Genomic DNA, 20,154 nt, shown 5'->3' with positions numbered 1-20,154 from the left:
TTGGTCTGATCAGTGTGGGGTTATCTTTCCAAGGGCTGAGCTACAGCTCCAACAGGAGCTGAGCTGATGCAGATATTAAACAAAACTCTGCTCTTGCTATGCAGAAGGTCAGACTAGATCTGGCCTAAGTTTAGCAATCCTTCACATTGTAAATTCCAGGGTTGTTTAAATATTTGGGGCAGGGTTCCTTTTTCTTTTTTTTTTTTTTTTTTTCCTAAAGCAATTCTATTTCAAAGGTTAAAGCTGGAGTCAGAAATGCTTTCTACTTCCTGAGTTTTTGACCATCCAGGAATTAAAGACCTAAACATTGAAGGTGGTAATTTATTTTTTGTAGCTAATGACGTCCAGTCTGATTTTTGTGTGTGTGAGATAATTCCCATGGCAGAGGCCAGTTAGATGAGCTGTAAAACAGGCATGTCACCCAGCCCAGAAAGGAAAAGTTGGTGCTGTCTCTGCCAGCTTAATCATTCATTGCTGGTGTTGTTTGTGCTCAGAGGCTGGACTCCACATGCAGGCAGTTGCCATCTGTCTCCTGGTTACAAATTAGTTAAGCAGGATTGTAGTGTCTGGGAAACCACTGAACATCCCTGAGAAAAAACAGGGTCCAGGCACCTCTTCTGCATGTACTGAAGGAAGAAGTGAACTTCCCTGTTCTCCACAGTGAGCACAGCCTGCAAATTTCACCAGCATGTAAAATCAAAAGCAGATTTGCATTGATTCTTTGCAGGCCAGCTCACCAACAGTAAAACATGGTTTCAAACTAATCTCTTTTTGTCTTGCTTGCTAGCAAGCTTCTTATCAATTAATTGTAGCTGTGGGTCACCTTAAATACTGTAGATCCTCAACAAACTCATCAGATATGGTGCTCCTGGGGTGGAGTTCATGGGTTTACATGAAGAAAACAACACTGTAATGCAGATTCACTTTATACCTGATCAGGTAAGTGCATTTTCAGTACCTCTGTGACTTATGTAGATCTCTCCTAAACAGGTGTTGATTTTATTCCAGGGATCTGGGCTCCTATTACCAAGTATATTCAAATGCTGCTTGGTTGGGAATGTTTATCCCAGTGAATTCTGTGCTCTCAGCAGTGCTTGTTGCTGTGGAGATGCTCAGTAAAACTAGAAGAGAAGCTTTAAACTAAAGAGTAGCTTTATTGTTCATAACTGTTACTCATTTATCTCCAGTAACATCCTGGGAATGGTAATAAGGCCAGGATAGTTCAGGCAATCTGCTGCAGAAGCAAAAACTTCCTTTTCCTTTTGCAGCCCTTATTTTTTCAGTAGGACTGGGTAGCCTTTCCTCTGCACAACAGACCGACCAGGAGCTGCTGCTGAGCTGATTTAATTATTTTCAGGAGCTCAAAACAGCACTGCTAAACTCATCTGCTGCTAAGTTTGTTGTCTTTGTGTTTGGGGGTATTGACTCTTGCTCCTGGGGATTGCTGAACAGTTATTGCCACGCTCTAAAAATAGGAAAGCAGAATTTTCCAAATGTCTGGTGGCTGTCTAACCACTTTCCCTTGACTGTCCAGACTGCTGTCTAAGTTGCAGACTTTGTTCCCTGGTGCCCCCAGTGTAGCACAAGTGGCCTCTTTTATGAGAGGGATTTAATTCTTGAGGCGGTTTTGGGTGTCTGTTTGCTTAACTAATGGTATAAACTGAAACTCCCATGGGGAGTGTTGCACCAGGTGTGGCTGCAGCAGGTAAAATGCTTCAATTTGAACATCCAGCCAGCAGGGCTGGGCTCATAAAAGGATTCTGACACAACCCTCAGAATGAGGTTGGACATGAAGAATGTGAGGACTGTGGTGTAGCAGAGTGTGTCAGCCCCACCCAAAGCTGGGGTGTGTTCAGCAAACCTGTGCTGAGCCAGGAGCAGGTGAGATACAGCCTGCAGCTGCATGGCTGGGCTTTACAGCACAGGCTGATCTTCAGGAGCCTAAATCCTTGTCATCCCCCTCAGTGATAACCTTTGTAACAGGGTTTTTAGCCTCTAGGCTAGTTCTTGTCTCCCTCCACCCCCCAAATCCCATTGCTGCAGTGTTTGTCCACTGCCATAAAAAACTGAACCAACTCCCCAGTCCTGTTTTAGCAGGGAATTATGAACAGCAGCAAATCTACTGCTAAATTTACTGTGTTATATTTAATGCTGGCATGCTGAAAAAAGCAAGTTGTGTGATTTTTGCAGTGCCAGCTGGTGACACTGCTGGATGACAACAGCTTGCACCTCTGGAGCCTGAAGCAGCACGGAGGAACATCGGAGCTGCGGGAGGAGAATCGCTTCACCCTCAAAGGGCCACCTGGGTGAGGCACAGCAGGGCTTGCAGCTGGTCTGGGGAATAGGCAAGACAAAAAATTCTGCTGTTGTTTAAGCTAGAGCCTGTCCAGTTCTTACAGCCTGCCACTCCTCTGAATCCGTTGAAAGGGCATCCATGGAAACCAACCAAGAGCTGGGTAGGGCATGGGAGAACAGCTTTTAAATGTGCTCAATCAGTGCAAAGGGTGACACATTTTAAAATATTGTTCATTCACTGCTGTTAATCTCAAGGTTAGGTAAATCTAACCATGCCTTAAGTCAAGCTTTGAAATGCTGTTGTGGTTTTAGTTTGACTTGATCTTGCCAATTTTAAGTGAGCTATTTTTAGGAACACTTAGAGAGGGTTCTGTAAAAAAAGTGTCGGGTTCTTTCTCCATGCACTTGTCAAAATTTCTTACATAATTTGTCTTAAAGCTGATGTTTTCTCTCTTAAAAAAATCATGCCTCCAAAACAAGTGCTACTGATAAATGTCCCTGTTATGTTGTTAACTCTCCCAGATTCAGTAACAAGAGTCTCTTTGCATCCCCAGCTCCCCACCAAGTGCCACCCAGGTAACAGCTGTGCTTCCCCATTCCTCACGGGAGGTGCTGTACCTGGGCACAGAGAGTGGCAACATCTTTGTGGTGGAGCTGCCCTCGTTCCGAGTGCTGGAGGACAGGACCATCACCCCTGAGGCCGTGCTGCAGCGGTGAGTGAGCAAACAAGATGTGGAATCCCATTACCAGACACATCCTTTGTTAAAATGTCACCCCAGATTATGTACTGGGGCCTCGCTGTTGTGCTAACCATTGTCCATAGCTGCCTGGCTCTCATGAAAGTTAACTTTTGGTCCTGGTGTGTGTTAAGTAACGATTTCTGTCCTGGTCCAGCCTGGTGTTGTCACTGTGGAGATAGAGCATGTTCACTTGGGGTGAATCTGCAAACCTTGTGCCCTAGCCCTTGTGTTTAGTTTGAGGAAAAAAAAAATTGTTTAACTGTAATTGCACATTTATTTTTTTCAACCACTGGCAGAACATCTGGTGCTGCTTTGTTCAAATGGAGTTCTTATCACTGCTGAGAACTGTCCTACTTCACTTCTCCTACTGACATTTCCATCTTGCCTTTATTCTGTAAGAGAGTAGGGTGGGTGCTTCAGACTCTCTTTACAGTCCTGGGATGCAGTCCTGGAATTCATTGTAAACCTGGCCTTTCCTTGAAGAAAGCAGGACTAGGTGCATGTCCATGTGGTAGGCCTGATGTGATGTTTCCCATAAGATATTTCTGCTGCTTGAAAGATTTGTGGGATCAACTGTTTCAACTTTGTTGCTTAATTTCTCATTCTTGCACCTTTTATTACGGTCCTTTGAGGTTGTACTTGGAATCAGCTTCTCTTTTCTCTTCTGCTCCTGCAGGATACCAGAAGATAACTGCAACAGGCGCTCCTGTGAACTGGTGGAAGCCCTTCGTGAGCATCCTAAGAACCCTGACCAGATCCTAATTGGATACAGCAGGGGCTTGATTGTCCTCTGGGACCTGCAGAATAACAAAGCAACACACCATTTCCTGGGCAGCCAGGTATTGATTCAATCAAGAGTCAGTTCAGCAGGGCAGGAAGGGCTCTCACTGGCACTCTGAAGACAAATCAGGTGCAGGGACAGACTGACAAAGCTGCTTTTTTAGTAAGAACAGGTTGTTTTGGGGAGATAACAGCTCTCTGGAGAGCAGTCATTTGTATGGCTTTCTTTTCAGCAACTGGAGAACCTCTACTGGCAGAGGGATGGCAGTAAATTCATTAGTTGTCACTACGATGGAAGTTACAGCCAGTGGCCAGTATCCAGTGACAACAGGCAGGCAGAGCCTCTGGAGAACACTGTGCCCTATGGTCAGTAAGTGAGGTTTAACTGTTGTGTATTTGTCCAAACTCAAAGTAATTCTGAGCTTGTGTAGGATATTCAAGTCACAATTCTCCCTAGTGTTTAATGGCAGAATGCAGAGGTGCCTCTTGAATGGCTTGTAAGCCTTGACTAAGGGATTTCAGCCCAGATTTTCTCTTGGATTTGAAACTCCTTTGCATTGTTGGAATCTGTCCTGAACGTGGAGAGCAAGTCATGACAATATTAGTGCCCCTTATGAAGAAGGGTGTTGGTGATTCAGCTCTTTGTTTTAGCTGGTGTCCTGTTCAGCAGGAGTTGCTTGGATCCTGTGTAATTAATAGTGAGCTGAGTGTATTTTTTTGTTGACCTGAGCAGTGATTAAATGAAGCTTCTGATTTGCTGGAAACCATCAAATGGGGATGACCTCACCTTTTGAGTGCAGAGAAGCTTCTCAAGCTCTATCACTCTATATTAGTTTCAGCAATGGCTGTGATTTTAGCAATCCTTTCTAGTTAATCAGCTCCTTCAGCAGCACTTCCACTCCCTGGTAGCCATCAGCAGCATGGTTTGGAACTGCCCCTGAGCCTAAGCTGTGTTTTGCTGTGGAGGTCTGTGGTCAGTGTGTCCCAGAAGATTTGTCTGATGTGGTTGGTCTGGGGAGGTGGTGCTGGCTCCTTCTAATTTAGGTGGCTCCCCTTGGGGTGGAGGGTGAGGTGACCTGGCTGAAGCAGAATCAGCAGCTTCTGATGTAAAGATGCACTTCTTGAATTGTAGCAAATAACTCTGTTTTTTCAGGTCCTTTTCCTTGCAAGGCCATCTCCAAGATCTACTGGCAGACAACAAAAAATGGGTGAGTTTGTGGTGTATCCCTTCAGTCTCACCTATTTGAAGGGTGCAGTGTGCAATGCCATACGAATCCTTTAGAGTAACATCATAAGAACTTGTTGTCAAGCTTTCTTTGACATTTCTTTAAATTTTTTCTTGCTCCTTACTTCAGCACAGACCACTTTAACTCTTTCTTTCTTTCTCTCAAGGCTTCCTTACATAATATTCCAAGGAGGAATGCCCCGGGCTAGCTACGGGGACCGGCACAGTATCTCTGTTATCCATGGCAGCCAGCAAACAGCCTTTGACTTCACCTCACGGGTGATAGACTTCTTCATAATCTTCAGTTCAGATCCTGCTGCAGGTATGTGATGGAAGGGCATTACTGAGGAATTAGGGTAGCTGTGGACGTGTGTGGCAATCTGCCTGGTATAAATAGCATATGAAATGTGATAAGGAGGTCAGTTGTTTGGGGAGTTTCTGAGACTTCAGCAGAGAATCAAAGAATCGTTTCGTTTGGCAAAGACCCTTGAGTCCAGCTGTGAAAGATTGCCATTTAAAAGTGAAATGTAAAAGACTGGTGTAAACACAGGGCTGGTTACAAATGCCATACATTCCTCAAAAAAATTAGGCTACTCTGTTAATGAGAAAAAATCTCTTAAGCCTATATCTGTTTAAGCTGGACATTGGATGTAACCAGGTCGTGAAATGAGGATCTGAATATTGTTGTTTGGAAACAGAACTTCAAAGGAGGCTAATAATTAAAACCAGAATTTACTCCCACTGAGACACTGCTTCTTTTAATTAGCACCTGGATTTGTGTCTGGAGCTTTGGGTAACAAATCAGGAAAGGGTGACATAGAACCAAGGGTCAGTATATGGAGAACTTAGTTTCCTTACTGCTGGTGAACATGAATGTAAACTGAATAGTTCTCATTCCTGGAATTGTGTAGAGCTTGTCAGATTCTTGCTTCTGTTGAAGAGCTTTCTTGCCCTTACTTCTGCAGTAACTGTACATTCTTCCTTTTCATAAAACTGTAAAGGGTTTTCCCCAATAACTCTTAGTTTAATGCTGGTGTACTTCTTGCTTCTGGTTAACTGGGAGTAACTGAGTATAAAATGCTATTTCAAGCTCCAAAAATGTGCAGGATCAGACTAAACTGCAAATTGTTTAGGAGCTTGTAAGTAAATCTTCTGTTACTGGATCTTCTCAGGGTTTCTAGTCTCTGATTTGCCTGCTAGACTGGTTTCCAGCCCAATTTGTCCTGTGTCCTGCCAGGGATGGTGGTGACAGCCACAGCTCCACATCCTGGTCTGTCAGTGCAGGTTGGATCCCTCTGGCCTGTTCTGGGAAGCAGAGCACAGATCCAGGGGAGGAATGTCCTGGGAAAAGAGGCAGAAAAAAACAACTTTTGGATTCCCTCTTACCTGTCTTCCTAGATCTTAACAGACCCTCTCAGGTCACTGAAAAGAGAGCAGAGAAATCAAAGTGTAACTGAGCAGAAGTACCTGTGTGTGTCTGTTACTGATTTTCCCTGCACAACCCTGCCCTTTCTGAGCATCTTCCAAGTGTGCAGAACCTACAGGTCTAAATCTTCAAGGTCACAGTGCTGATAAACTTGGGGTACTGTTTCATACTTTTGAGTTCAATACTTTTTGGTGTTAAGGAAGGAGACTCTTTTGCTTTCTATGAAATTGTCAGAGTGGAGATTCTGGATGATGGAACAAAAGTATTAACAATGAAAGAAATCTGAGTTTTTTAGGTCAGAGTTGGACTGCTTAGAGTTCAGGTTCTGGATATGATTAGAAATCCTTTAGGATGAAATAACTGAACAAACAGGCTTTATATTTCTACTTACCAATAATTGAATTATCCAGTTAACACCACTGCTGGTGGGTTCAGACAGGAGCTGCTACAGGAAACTGAAACTGTTGCACTCAGATGAGGAAGTTTTTTACAATAAAATGAGGTTTCTGTGGTTGACAAGCTTCCTTGTGGCTGATTACCTAAGCTTAGTGGATCTACATAGCTTGCCTTGTTTGCCCTTAAGCAGTCTTCCCTGCAATGGCAATACCAAGGTATTAATTGTATACCAAAGCCACTTAATTTAATAAGCACAAAGCTCATGCATTGCAGCATGGTCGTAGCTGGTGACTTTTCACTACCCTGAATATGCTGTGGAAACAGTGTTTAAAAAGGCCAGCCCTTCCTGTTTCTTTTTTTTTTTTTTTTTAGTTAGGTGGGTGAGTGTGTGGCAATCATGACAAATTTTACTGTGCATGCTGCTTCAGCAACTTAAAATAGATTCTTGCCACAAGAAATGAGCTCAGATGTGTGTTTTTGCAGAGAAAAAAATTGTTAAAACAGAGCACTTTTTGTTAATGTTGGCAACAGTAAACTGCAGGGCTGTTACAGTACAGGGATGGTATTATTAGTTTTATTGTGAAGTCCTGTGGGCAAGTGCAAATGATGGTACATAGGAAGGCAAAGTAAAACTGAATAGAAAACTTTTTTTTCATGATGAAACTGAACTAATTAGTGATGTGTTGTGGCTGGGCCTAGTCAGAGGTGAAACTTGGGGTGCCTCACTAGTGATGCCAAGTACTAATTACTTGAATTTAATTTTGCTGAGTGAACAGTGTTGGTATGTGCCTTCTTGCAAGTGTACACCAGGTTAGTCAACCAAGTAAAGGAGGGAAGTAAAAGTACAGTTTAGAAGGGAAGGTTGGGGAAAAGCAGTTGGGTAGTTTGCTAATGGCTCTCTGTTTATCAACCCCGATTGAGCTTTGTATTCACTCAGATTTCTGGAGCTGTGTTAATTGTCACTGCTATGAACTGGTCTGTGGTTTTGGTTTTCCCCACTAGTTTGGTGCTGTGGCTGACTTGTCAACCTTGTTGCAATAATGTCCTTGTAGACTAAATTTTTTTCACTCAAGATTGTCCATTGGAACCTGAGTTATAATTCTGGTTTGTGTCAGATGTCACCAGTCAAGTTACATTAACATATTTCTTTTTTAGTTGTTCCTAATACACATAAGAATCATTAGATGATGCAGACATCTTTTAAAAAGAAAGTCTAGAGGATGTGTCACAACTTATGGGAAGAAGAGAAAATAAAAAGAAAGAGCTGAATTGTAAATACTTGTCAGTTCAAGCAGAGAAGCATTCTGCAGAACCCAAGGCATTAGCATGTTTAAGCAGCTTAGCCTGGATGGACTGTGGACCTAACACAGCACTAAATGGGTCACTGCTGGGGTGTATGCATGTCTTTCTACCCAGTGCTGTTAATTAGCTGCAGGTAAAGTCTTGGAATTCTGGCTGTTACAGTAGTAAGTATGGACATTGTGTTATTTAGCCATTGTTGTTAACAAATTTTATACTTTGCAATAGAATCTATTAAAAATCACTGTCACAGTCCCAGGAGTGATGTAAAGAAACATGAATTTGCAGTAAATCTGTGAGTGTCTTCAGATCCATTCATACTCAATAGGCCCAGTTAACACAGCAGCTTTTAAGGTTTTTTCCAAGAAAAATGCTGAAGTGGAGGTGTGTGATTACAGTTTTCAAAGCAGCCTTACAGGAAGCTTGTTTGCACTGACCTTGGCTGGTCAGTTCTGTCAGCCTCAGTGAATGTTGTTTCTGCAGAGTTTGATGACCCCTCTGCCCTGGTGGTGCTGGCAGAAGAAGAGCTCGTGGTCATAGACTTGAAAAGTGCAGGCTGGCCAGCAGTGCACCCTCCATACCTGGCCTCCCTGCACTGCTCAGCCATCACCTGCTCTCACCACGTCTCCAACATCCCACTGAAGCTCTGGGAGAGGATTATCAGCGCTGGGAGCAAGCAGAACATTCACTACTCCAGTATGGTATGGCAGCTGTGTCCCCCCATGTCCCCCTGTGTGTGTTCAGGTCAGTGTGAGTGCCCATGGTGTGGGTGGTCTGTGTTGCTGATGATCTGCAGAGGGTTCAGCCCCAGCAGACACTGTCTTGCCTCTCAACAGGTCGAGAGAGGCCTTTTCCCAAAGCACTACAGTTCCCCATGGGAATTAAAATGTGATATTTTTCAAGCTTTGACAAGCCAGAGGGGAGGTCTGAGTGTTCCCAGCTGTCGGTGGTAACAAAGTTCTCATGTAAAAGCATGAAGCTTCTTGGGGAAATGTGTAGAACGCCTTCTAAAAGGCTCAGTTGGTGTCAGAATGGGGACATTAACCCCAACAAAAGCTGACAGCATGGACTGTTTCACTGCTACTTGCACTGGAGTTCATGCCCTCCTGCTGACTGTGTTCTCTGCACACTGGCACTGCCTAGGCAGTCACACACTTCTCTTACTCTGTTTGTAGCCGTGGCCAATTGATGGTGGCACCAACATAGCTCCAGATCCTCCACAGAGGGACTTGCTGCTAACAGGGTGAGTGCTGACCTGAGAACCATCAGGGAGCCCTTTCCAGTTCCCCTTTGTCGACTGACTGAGATTTTCCTATGGAGTTAAAGTCTGCTCATCTTTTAGGGTAGACTGCTTTACAGTGCAGCTTCTCTGCTGGCTTTGTAAAGCCAATTTGTTTTGCTGCTTCTGAGCAAACAGGTCATGATGTCCACAGATAACCCAGAAAGTGGATGATTTTTAGTTTTGATGTGTTATCCTTTGCCCCTACTCCCAAAGTGTGTAGGAGTGCAGGCACTAATCCAGCCTGGTTCAAAGGCAGCAGTGTTAAAATGAAGCTTAATCTTTCATGTTTTGAAGCATTTTTCCCTCTACCTTACACTTTGAATCTTAAAATAGAGGTTAGCTTGGACTCCTGTCTGCTTTGATCAGCATGAACAGATCTAGCTAAGAGTTGGAAGTAGCTAGCAAGAGATTGTCTCATTGCATAAAAATCTGCCATTTTATTTTCAATGCACTTTTGAGAGTTTCAGGGGCTGTTCCTCAGATTGCATTCTTGATGGAGCATGTTAGAAGCTTCTCCCCTTGTGTTGGGGGAGACTTGCAAATTTTCACCTGGAGAACTAAGATTAAAGCTTGATTAAAAAAAAAAATCCCCTTCCCTTGCTGTAACAGTTTTTTTTTGCCTGGATGAGTTTTTTCTTCTATGTGCTAAGCTTTTTGCCTTTTCCATATCTTTTTGGCATAATCTTAAATTAGTGTAATGGTGTCAGACCACCAAGAACACCTGAATTAAAGAAAGCCAACAATCTAAAACAAAAAACACACAAGAAGCCAAAAACCTTTCTCTTTGTGGTTTATTTTTTTGATTCTGTATTTTCCCCTCTGTTTTACCCTCCGTGTGCTGTTCTCCTGTGTGATGTGTGTTCGTGTATCCTCCCCCCCAGGCATGAGGATGGCACAGTGAGGTTTTGGGATGCCTCTGGTGTCTGCTTGCACCTCCTTTATAAGCTGAGCACAGTGAGAGTGTTCCTGACAGATGCTGATCCCAATGACAACATGAACACCCTGGGGGAGGACGAGTGGCCTCCACTCCGCAAGGTGAGAGAGCTGCTGCTGGTAGAAACTTCCTGAAAACCTGGGGAGCTCTGATTCCTGTCCCAGTTAAAGACCAGCCCCTCTCTGTTCTCTTGCCTAGGTTGGTACCTTTGATCCTTACAGCGATGATCCAAGACTTGGGATCCAGAAGATCTACCTGTGTAAATACAGTGGATACTTGGCTGTAGCTGGTACAGCAGGACAGGTATTGGAATATCAACAATCAACATAAGCATTGTTTTCAGGACAGGTTTCAGTGTAAACTGGAGATCTGCTAAAATTCAAAATGCTCATTTCTGTCATGGTAAATTGATCTGTTTTCTGGAAATGATCCATGGAACCCTGCTCTGGTGAGGCCCCACTTTGAGCAATGTATCCAGCACAGGAAGGACATGAAGATAGAGTGAGTGCAGAGACAGCCACCAAGTTCATTAAAAGATAGAGCAGCTCTGCTGCAAGGAAAGGCTGACAGAATTGGGATTGTTCACCCTGGAGAAGGGAAGGTTTGAGGTCGCCTAATTTCACCCTGGCACCTGAAAGAACCTACAAGAAGCATGGATAGAGACTACTTACAAGGTTCTGGAATGACAGAACAAGGGGGAGTGGCTTCAAACAGAGAGTAGGTTTAGGTTAGGTATTAGATAGGAAGAACTTCTTTGCTGTGAGGGTGGTGAGGCACTGTAGCAGGTTGCCTGGAGAAGTTGTGGCTGTCCCATCCCTCAAAGTGTTTAAGGTCAGGTTGGATGGAGCTCTGACCAGAAAAGATGTCCCTGTGCATGGCAGGGGTTAGAACTGGGTGATCTTTAAGGTGCCTTCCAGCCCAAGCCATTCTGGGATTTTCTGTTTTCTCTAGTTGGTTTTAGACATTATCTGCTGTGAGAGATGCTGTAGTTGAGCAGCTGTAGGGAAGGGCTGCAGCTTGGAGATCTGCCTGCACAGCAAAAGCTGCAGCAAAGGTTGTTCTCTTCCTCTCAGGTGCTGGTGATGGAACTGAATGATGAGGATGCAGAACACGTGGTGGACCATGCTGAGGCAGATCTCCTGCAGGACCAAGAGGGCTATCGATGGAAGGGTCACGAGAAGCTCAAAACTCGAGACGGGCCTGTTAGATTTGAAGCTGGTTTTCAGCCATTTGTCCTTGTCCAGTGTCAGCCACCAGCTGTGGTCACCTCTTTGGCCCTGCACTCGGAGTGGAGGCTTGTGGCCTTTGGCACCAGCCATGGGTTTGGGCTTTTTGACCATCAGCAGAAGCGACTGGTCTTCGTCAAGTAAGTGTCATCTTTCCAGGGGGTCTGTGGTAATCCTTATGTTAATGATGACCTGGAATTACTAACAAAGCAAGGTGTGATAAGTGATTTCTCAAGAGCTGTCACTGTAGCAAGAAGCTCTGCTTCTTTTTTCTCCGCCCTTGAAGATCTTCCAGAACATATAAATGTGTTCCAATATTTCTGTGTATCCTGCTGGACTCTTGGGAGTGATTGACCCCCAGCAGAAAGTGACCACGTGGCTACTGTCTCCCTCTTCCAGGTGCACACTGCACCCCAGTGACCAGCTGGCCTTAGAAGGTCCCCTGTCTCGGGTGAAATCCTTGAAGAAGTCCCTGCGTCAGTCGTTCCGGCGGATCAGAAGAAGCCGTGTGTCCAGTAGGAAGAGGAGAGGAGGTGGTGGGAATGCCTCAGAGGTGAGGGCTTCACCTTTTTGGAGTCTGTCTGTTTGCAGTTTGGAACCTGCTAAGGCTGCCTAGAGCTGGAGATGCTCTCAGCCCTGCTATCAAATCAATAGCTATTGGTATGAGGGGAAAATGGCAATTTCTGATGCTCTGTTAGATAAAATCAGCCACATTTTTAGAAGAGATCAGAGGACAAGTTCACTGGCGTGCCTTTCTATTGCTGCCACGCTCCCTCTCTCTCCCTGCTGTGTCTATCCCTGACTGACAGTGTCTCCTCACCTGTGAAGGTGCAAGAAGCAAATGCCAAGTTTGACCAGGACGTGTTGCAGGAGATGGAGCTGGCTCCAGTCCAGCGCAAGATCGAAGCGCGCTCGGCAGAAGATTCTTTCACTGGCTTTGTGCGAACCCTGTATTTTGCTGATACCTTCCTGAGAGACAGTGAGTAGGAAAAACATCTCTCTCTTCTTCCAAATGGGTTTTTACTACTTCTGCCAAGGAGTGTATTAGGATTTACTGCCAGGAAAATTCGGCACCTCCTGTGTCCTACTTTGTGCTGTGCTGAAAAACTGATATAGAACAAGAGCATATGTTGTCATGTAGAATTGTTATTTAGCCATTCTGGGCTGCTGGCTAATCCAAGGCAAGTGGCCATTCATCTTTGAATCAGGTCTTTATGTGTGATTTTCACATGTGCTGTATTGGCATCTGACTTTCTAGTATAAACTTTTCTTTCTCTCATTCCTCTGAAGTTCACCCGTGTCCCCAGCAAAGCCTTTTAATTTTAGTGAAGGTGATGGCTGGTTGTGCATCAGAGCCCAAACTGATAGCATGCACAAGTTTACTCTGCTCATCTGTGATATACATGTGTGAAAACTGGACACAGCAATTGTGGTGGCTCATGTGGTGGTACTTGTGCCTTTGCTCAGGTGCAGTGCCCTTTCTGAGGGCTGCTGGAGGATGTGTATTGGGAAGAGAATGTTAAAAACTTGCAGTTTGTGCCTGGCAGGTCTCCCCTAATACAAAGATATTTAGGGTGCAAACAGAGGGAGGTTTTGTGTAGCCAAGGAAAGCTGTTATGTCATGGAGGGTGCCTTGCTCATGGGCTTTTTTGTCACTCCAGGCTCCCGGCACTGCCCGTCCCTGTGGGCTGGCACCAATGGAGGGACAGTCTACGCTTTCTGTTTACGTGTTCCTCCAGCTGAGAGGAGGATGGATGAGCCTGTGAGGGCAGAGCAGGGTAAGTGCCTTGTGAAAGCAGGGTTCTGTTGAGTCTGAGCCATGGCTCCCAGGAGTTACGGCCAGAAAAGCAGGGTCACTCAGTCAGTGCTGCTTATCAGTGATTGGAGCCAAGTGTGGCAGTGTCTGAGCTAAGCAATGCTCACTGCAGCAGCTGAACTGGAGCTCCAGGACTGCTTTATGTGCCTCAGCCTCATTTCCTACTCATTTCAGAAATGTAAATTTGTGTCAGCTGTCACTGAATTTTGCCATCAACCCTTGCTGCACGTGTCCTTTGTTCTGGCAGCTGGGCCTGTTGTCTTTATGTAACAATGGTTTCTGTTCAGCACACATCAGTCCAGTCTGAATGCCCTAATGCCCCTCAACTACCAAATCTTTAGGCAGCATTTCTATGACCACAGTATGTAGGTCTCCAGTGCTGAGAGGGTGTGAAGGGGTTTCTGACAATGTTTCTGACTAGACTCCTGTTTGATTTTTCTCTTTGTTTTTCCTCCTTATCTCGCCTGTCTAGCCAAAGAGATTCAGCTGATGCACAGGGCTCCTGTGGTGGGGATACTTGTGTTGGATGGACGCAGCACTCCCCTCCCAGAACCTCTAGAAGTAGCACATGACCTTTCCAAGAGTCCTGATATGCAAGGCAGCCACCAGCTGCTGGTGGTGTCTGAAGAGCAATTTAAGGTGAGTGTCACCTATTGAGGGAGGGAGGTGCCTCTGAATTGTGCATGAAATCTGCTAAAGCACTGGGCACTGCTCAGTGGAGAGAGAACTCTTGGGAGTGCTTGTTCTTCTGTGCCTGAAGAACTGCCCTGGGACAGCACTTCTGTTTGGTACAGTCCATAAATCAGGTATGTGCTGGCAAAATGGTGTTCAGGATAGCACTGCACATGCTGAATATAGAAATTTTATGCCTGTATTACATTATACTCTTTGGACAAGGCTGCTTCTGCTTTTGGGTAAGAGCTTTTCTGTTGTTAGTGCAGAACCAGCAATTTTGTAGGTATTTTTGTGAAGTAGCTTAAAAGTTTCTTGTTTTGCACACTAACTCAAACTCTGTTCTCTTTCTGTGTAAATTTGTAGCCAAATAGGGAAGAATTTTGAAAAAAAAAAATGTAGGAGAAGCATGGTTATAGCCTGAAGGGTAAAACTGATGTCAGAACAGAAAGACATTTTCACACTGCCTGTGGCTGATTCATTCTCATACCACGAGCAGGGGATTGGCTCTGGTTACACCTGTGTGCATTCCCTGTGAATGGAAACATTATCCAGGAGGGAGCAGCAGATGTCCTGGGGAGCTGCTGCTGCTGCCTTTGTGCAGGAAGAGGTGTCAGTGTCTCATTTCTGTGACAGGTCTTCACGTTGCCCAAGGTCAGCTCCAAACTGAAGCTCAAGCTGACAGCCCTGGAGGGCTGCAGGGTACGGAAGGTGACAGTTGCCAACTTTGGCAGCTGCAAGAGTGATGATTACAGTGAGAACGACCTGGCAGTGCTGACCAACCTGGGAGACATCCAGATCATCTCCCTGCCCTTCCTCAAGCTGCAGATCCGCTACCCCTGCATCCGCAAGGAGGATGTCAGTGGCATTGCCTCCTGTGTCTTCACCAAATATGGCCAAGGTGAGGTGGGCTTCTCCCACATCATCCCTCTTGTTGTGTGCTTGAGACAGTGGGAAACAGCTTAGTGCTTTTTAGCTGGCTGTGTACACATGTGAGGTTGTTATTGTTAGGTTGGACGTGACATATATATACGTGATTAGGGTTTAAATTTTTTTTTTAATTTTGCATGTTTTCTGACATTTACTTTTAACAAAGCGTAATCTTAAGTTATTAACTACATCACAATAACTTATTACATTCATTAATGCAAAGCAATTAGTGTCAATATGATAAGCAAAAGTTTTACAGAAATTTAATAAAGTACATAGTCCAACTTACAAAAATTTTCATGTATCTTTTCTAATCTGTTTCTATGCTAACAGCCTTGCCTTTGTTTTTGCTATAAATACACTCAAAAATAATCAATTGATATTTCTTCTATTAACTCAGCTTTGCTTACAAGCCAGCTGTGAAGCCCCTCCATATGAGACTGTTTCAGAAATGTGTTCATTGTGTGTTTCTGGGCAGTACCAGCACATGGTTAGGAGTGAGTTTATTCCATTACTGTTAATGAATACAGGAGTGAATAGTGGTTTTCAGCTTGGTTGTGCCTCTTAGATAACTTCCACCTGGCCACCCTCCTCTTGTCTGGTGTGGGTGAATGGTTCTCTAAGCAGCAGGCTCTGGGAAATGGCTCCACTGTGCCTCCAGCCTGAAAATGGCTTTCACTGCCTGCCTTTTCAAATGCCTGTGTCTCAGCACTCACATTGCAAAGCTGAGATCCTGTGGCTGCTGAAGATGGATCACTGCTTTCCAGTTCATTTTTTGCATCTTTCTCTGGTGTTTTTCCCAAGTGTCAGCGCGGAACAACAGAATTATGTCTCAGCATAACCTTAAATTGCACAGTCTCTAGGCTAGCCAGAGGGGAGATGGGGTAATTTCTTCCTCAGTGATCCCTCCTTGCTTAGACAGAAGGAAAAGCAAACCCTTTCTGCCAAACATAGACCATGCCTAGATCTGTTCTTTTTTAGGATCACCTTTGGTTTGGAACTGTTTGCTGAGAATTGCCCTTATCAATTCCCAATCCCCTGCAGGTTTCTATCTGATCTCACCATCAGAGTTTGAGAGGTTTTCCCTTTCCACCAAATGGTTGGTGGAGCCCCGGTGCGTGGTGGACATGCCAGAAGTGACAACCAACAACCACGTGCACAAGCATGGCACAGAGAATGCTGCCAGGAAATCCAGGTAATGCCTGTAACACTCTTGCACATGACTGTGTCTGAGCAGGGAAGAAAGAAAACCCCTTTAAAGTTAACATCCACAGAGGGGGTGGCATCAGGAAATGTCACCTTCCCCCTGATGGTTTTCCTACTTGGAGTACATTTGGTAGGACAAAGCAGGAAGCTTTGGAACATCCCTAAGCTGGAGTCACAAACTTAGAGAAAGCCTTGGCTTGCTTTGCTTGTTCCCAAGTGCTGAGGCTGAGCTGTTGCTCTGTGAAAGGAAATCCAGTGTTCCTCCTCTCCTCTTTGAACATCAGTGAGTAACAGTAGATCTGACCCTCACAGAGATTCTACAGATTTTTATTCCAAGAGTTTAGAAGTGTTCTGTGGTGCCTGCAGACTTCTGCATCACCAGCATGTGGTGAAGCCCCTTCCCACACTCAGCACACCATTTAGTTGATGTGCACTGGAGCCTCTTGTAACTGCCAAGAACACACAGAAATTCTCTGCACTCCTGTTCTTCAGCATCAGTAATTGTTTTCTGCCTCCTGTCTTTTTTTAGGGGACCAGGAAATAGTCCAAGTGACTGTGAAGAAGATGGTAAGTGAAAAAAATAAGTGTACTGAGGGTAGCGTGGTGTGTGTAAGCCTCAAAATGTCTTTCCTATTGCTACAGTTGGTATTTTCTACCTAAGATAGGGAAAAATAAGAAGGATGTGGGGGAAACATTGTGATCTGCCTGGACTGTATTTTAGTTGATAGCTCTGAAGTAAGTTGTATGTGGAAGATTATCTTACAGGGTAGAACAGAGTTTGCTGGAGGAAAGGTCTGAACTTATTTAGATCTTCTGTTGTCCAGGCTAGTATTGCTGAAAGGAACAGTTCAGTGTGTGAGAGACTTTAAGGATTAGTTGTGAAGCATTCAGTAAAGTCAAAAAGGATTTAACGTGGGGAAAAAATCCAGTTCCATTGTGCATTTCTCCATAACTGCACTTATTTCAGGAAAAGGGGAAAATATTGTTAGCTAAAACAAGTTTTCTTACTCTTCTTTAGAAAGGAAGTCTGGAAGGCTGATGGAACATGCCTTACTCAATGATGAAAGTGAGTGAGATGAAGTCTTGCTGCTGAGGGGGAAGGTGCCTTTCTGGGTGGGAAAAGAAGAAAGCTGCTGGGAATTTTGTGGATTCCAGTTCCAAGGGATCTGTAATTACTGTCAGAAATGCTGAGTTTTCTTGAATCCCCGGAAATGAGGGGTTGGACAGATAGCCATGCCCTTGGGCAGGGGCTATTCTGCAGAGCTGCATTCCCTGCTGAGATAAGAGAAGGATCTTTATTTCCAATAGGACTTGTGTAAGATGACAGCTGGAACAGATAGTTCCTTTGGGGCTCTGGTACACAGGGATTGGCAACATTTCCTCTGGCAACTGACTGCTTCAGTCCTGTGTGCCAGCCTGCCCAGTAAAACCTGGTTGGAGAGGCAGAGATGATCTAAGGGCTGACCTCTGAGTGTGGGAGGCAGGTTCTGGAGGCTGCTCACTGGGAGGGTGGAATGTGCTCAGGCAGCTGCCTGAAAGCAGATTCCCCTGCTTTGGCTCACTGCTTTAACTCTCTGCTTTCCAGAAGTGCTGAAGGAGATCCAGAGTACTCTGGAGGGTGGCAGAGGGTGAGTATCAACCAACTTCTCCTCTTGATGGCTGGGGCTGGCAGGGGAGGGTGACAGCAGGGGGATGCCCACTTGATGGCAGGAATCCTTCTGCTGGAGTCTGGTCACCTGTGCATCCCACAAGCTACCAAAGGGCAATAATGAGAGGCAGGTTCTCTTTCACATGCTGTCCCTTGACGTTTTTTATGAATAATGCTTTGTCTCTTTCTCTCCGAAAAGCAGGAGAGATCACATTCCCACCTCCCCAAGGAACAGGACTCTGAGTATTCGCATACAGGTTTCTATTTGTGTCAACCCATGCTGATCTAAGGGCAGGCCACACGGGCTAAGTTGGTCAAGGATGGGACTCTGGAGTTTTAATCCTGGCTTGACACTGTCCCTTGGATGTGTTCAGTGTCTCTGCTCCCATTCTGTCTGTACAATAGGGCTGAGCTACCACCACGGCTGCGGGGCTTTATCTCATCTCCCTAGGATGGTCAGGGGCTACCAAGTGTAGGCAAAGGACTACTGTCTGCAACAGGAGGCTTGGTGGGATTGGTAACTGCTGGTGTGGAAGGATCAGTGACTGCCTGACATGCTCTGCTCTGTGCACTTCCTCTGGACACTGCCTCATCCTGGTCTTCTGTTGGCATCTGGGAGTGAATGGGATGAGACTGCACTGCAATAAGGAATCTCTTCTTGTGTCATTGCAGGAGCTATGCAGAAAAAAATTCGGCAAGAAGTCCACTAGGACACGGGCTAAGTAATGGAGGAGGTAGGTGAGGCTAAAGATATTGGAAGCAGCCAAAGGAAGCAGAAAGAATGAAATTTCTTAATAAGCTTCATTTTATTTCACTGCTTTGTGCAGAACTCTGACCTGAATTTTTGGGGTGGGAATCTGCTGGCTGAGTGGTGTGTGAGCACTGTTCAGCACCTTACATGCTACACCAGTGGTAAAGGAAGAGCTAAAAATCCTTTGAAGGCTCCTGACTTTTACCTTTATCACAGGGTGAGCTGGTGAGGCAGCCAGAGCTCCCAGCAGCAACCTGAGTCTATCAGCTCATTAGCTCTCATTAGCTCTCACTGCCTGCCTTTTCAAATGGCTTTTGCTTTCTTCCCTCCTGCAGCAGATTGACCAGAACTCACGGAGGACCTCGTGGCATTGGACTGAGTGCCATAACACTACTGACTGGGCAAACCGTCCTGGGGAGCAGCACCAGTGCTGCCAGCAGCCAGGCTGGGGAGCTGCAGCTCAGTGCTCCTGCCTCTGCCTCCCCTCTAGTGCCTCTTGGAGACCTCTCCTGCTGGAGCCTGCCTTGCTTTAGGACAGCAGTGGGTGCCAGCTCTGATGCACCACAAGCCTCTGAGTACACCTAACATTCAAATGTTTGCACATTTCTCTTTTCTACTGGGCTGGGTTTTAAATTATAAATGTTTTACTGCCTCGGTGCAGGATTTTAATAAACGCACACTGTTACCTCCAACAATTATTTTTTGTACATTTTTTAAAAAATCTTATGGGTATTTCAGTTTTAACAGAAACATTTAGAAATTTACTTTAAGAAAAAAACATTAAGTAATATATGCTAGATTCCTGTGACTGCTGTATGTGGTATCTGAATGAGTAATTTTGGGGTTCGTTTGTTATGGTACTGTTAACTGGCTTTATGGATTTGGGTAGAATCTATTTTTGTAGCCATTCAAATCAGAGGAAAACTAATTGAATTTGATTTTTGTTTCAACACTACATTGCTTTTTTTTTTTTGGCAATAAAATTCTGAATTCCCTTTTGTGATCCTTGTCTCCTCTCATATCTATTCTGTCCTTCAACAGCTTCTTTTATGTTGCCCACAGGTGCCTGGGAGAAGGAGGAGCTGCCCTCTGAGCTGAGGGGAGCAAAGAGCACTCCCGGAGGGAAGCAAGGTGGTGGGTGGGAGGAGCAAAGGGATTGTGTCACCATCCTGCAATCCAGATGGGATGGGGATGCCAGGAAAGGGCACTGGTTCACATCACAGTCCCTGGAAGGTCATTGCTGGTTTGTCCTGAATAAATGTGCATGATCACACTGGAGGGAGACAGGACTGATCTGGCAGTGCTGCTGTGCTGTCTGCCAGTGGGTTTGGAATTGAAGCTGGTAAAACTCTGCAGAGAGCACTTTGGTCCTCTTTAAAATTTTTGTCCTTTATCCCTCACCTAACAGCACTTTTTTTTCCAGCTAAGAAAAAGAACAAAGTATTCTGAAATTACTGTAACTTGCTTGTAGCACTGTGACAGCCAGTGAGGAAGAACTAAATCCTCCTGGAATGGAGCTGAGTTGCTG

General features: G+C 45.0%; 1 protein-coding gene across 1 annotated transcript in view; it reads left to right on the top strand.

The window, feature by feature from the left end:
- Positions 1 to 19,629, top strand: part of LLGL2 (LLGL scribble cell polarity complex component 2) — a 33,323-nt gene extending 13,694 nt beyond the window's left edge. Inside the window, exons 4-26 of the mRNA XM_058039000.1 lie at positions 858 to 939; positions 2,191 to 2,306; positions 2,850 to 3,008; positions 3,712 to 3,874; positions 4,049 to 4,181; positions 4,969 to 5,023; positions 5,208 to 5,362; positions 8,645 to 8,862; positions 9,337 to 9,404; positions 10,325 to 10,478; positions 10,576 to 10,680; positions 11,451 to 11,743; positions 12,003 to 12,156; positions 12,432 to 12,582; positions 13,265 to 13,381; positions 13,892 to 14,058; positions 14,728 to 14,992; positions 16,066 to 16,216; positions 16,757 to 16,794; positions 17,246 to 17,293; positions 17,813 to 17,855; positions 18,548 to 18,609; positions 18,962 to 19,629. Of these exons, the coding sequence (XP_057894983.1) occupies positions 858 to 939; positions 2,191 to 2,306; positions 2,850 to 3,008; positions 3,712 to 3,874; positions 4,049 to 4,181; positions 4,969 to 5,023; positions 5,208 to 5,362; positions 8,645 to 8,862; positions 9,337 to 9,404; positions 10,325 to 10,478; positions 10,576 to 10,680; positions 11,451 to 11,743; positions 12,003 to 12,156; positions 12,432 to 12,582; positions 13,265 to 13,381; positions 13,892 to 14,058; positions 14,728 to 14,992; positions 16,066 to 16,216; positions 16,757 to 16,794; positions 17,246 to 17,293; positions 17,813 to 17,855; positions 18,548 to 18,609; positions 18,962 to 18,969 (2,905 nt within the window). The 3' untranslated portion in view covers positions 18,970 to 19,629. The remainder of the gene's footprint in view (positions 1 to 857; positions 940 to 2,190; positions 2,307 to 2,849; positions 3,009 to 3,711; positions 3,875 to 4,048; positions 4,182 to 4,968; positions 5,024 to 5,207; positions 5,363 to 8,644; positions 8,863 to 9,336; positions 9,405 to 10,324; positions 10,479 to 10,575; positions 10,681 to 11,450; positions 11,744 to 12,002; positions 12,157 to 12,431; positions 12,583 to 13,264; positions 13,382 to 13,891; positions 14,059 to 14,727; positions 14,993 to 16,065; positions 16,217 to 16,756; positions 16,795 to 17,245; positions 17,294 to 17,812; positions 17,856 to 18,547; positions 18,610 to 18,961) is intronic.
- The last annotated feature ends 525 nt before the right edge of the window (positions 19,630 to 20,154 follow it).

This window comes from Melospiza georgiana, chromosome 21 (genome assembly GCF_028018845.1).
Source record: "Melospiza georgiana isolate bMelGeo1 chromosome 21, bMelGeo1.pri, whole genome shotgun sequence".
Taxonomy (NCBI): domain Eukaryota; kingdom Metazoa; phylum Chordata; class Aves; order Passeriformes; family Passerellidae; genus Melospiza; species Melospiza georgiana.
The sequence above is the reverse complement of the archived record's forward strand: the minus strand, read 5'-3'. Positions and strand labels throughout refer to the sequence as shown.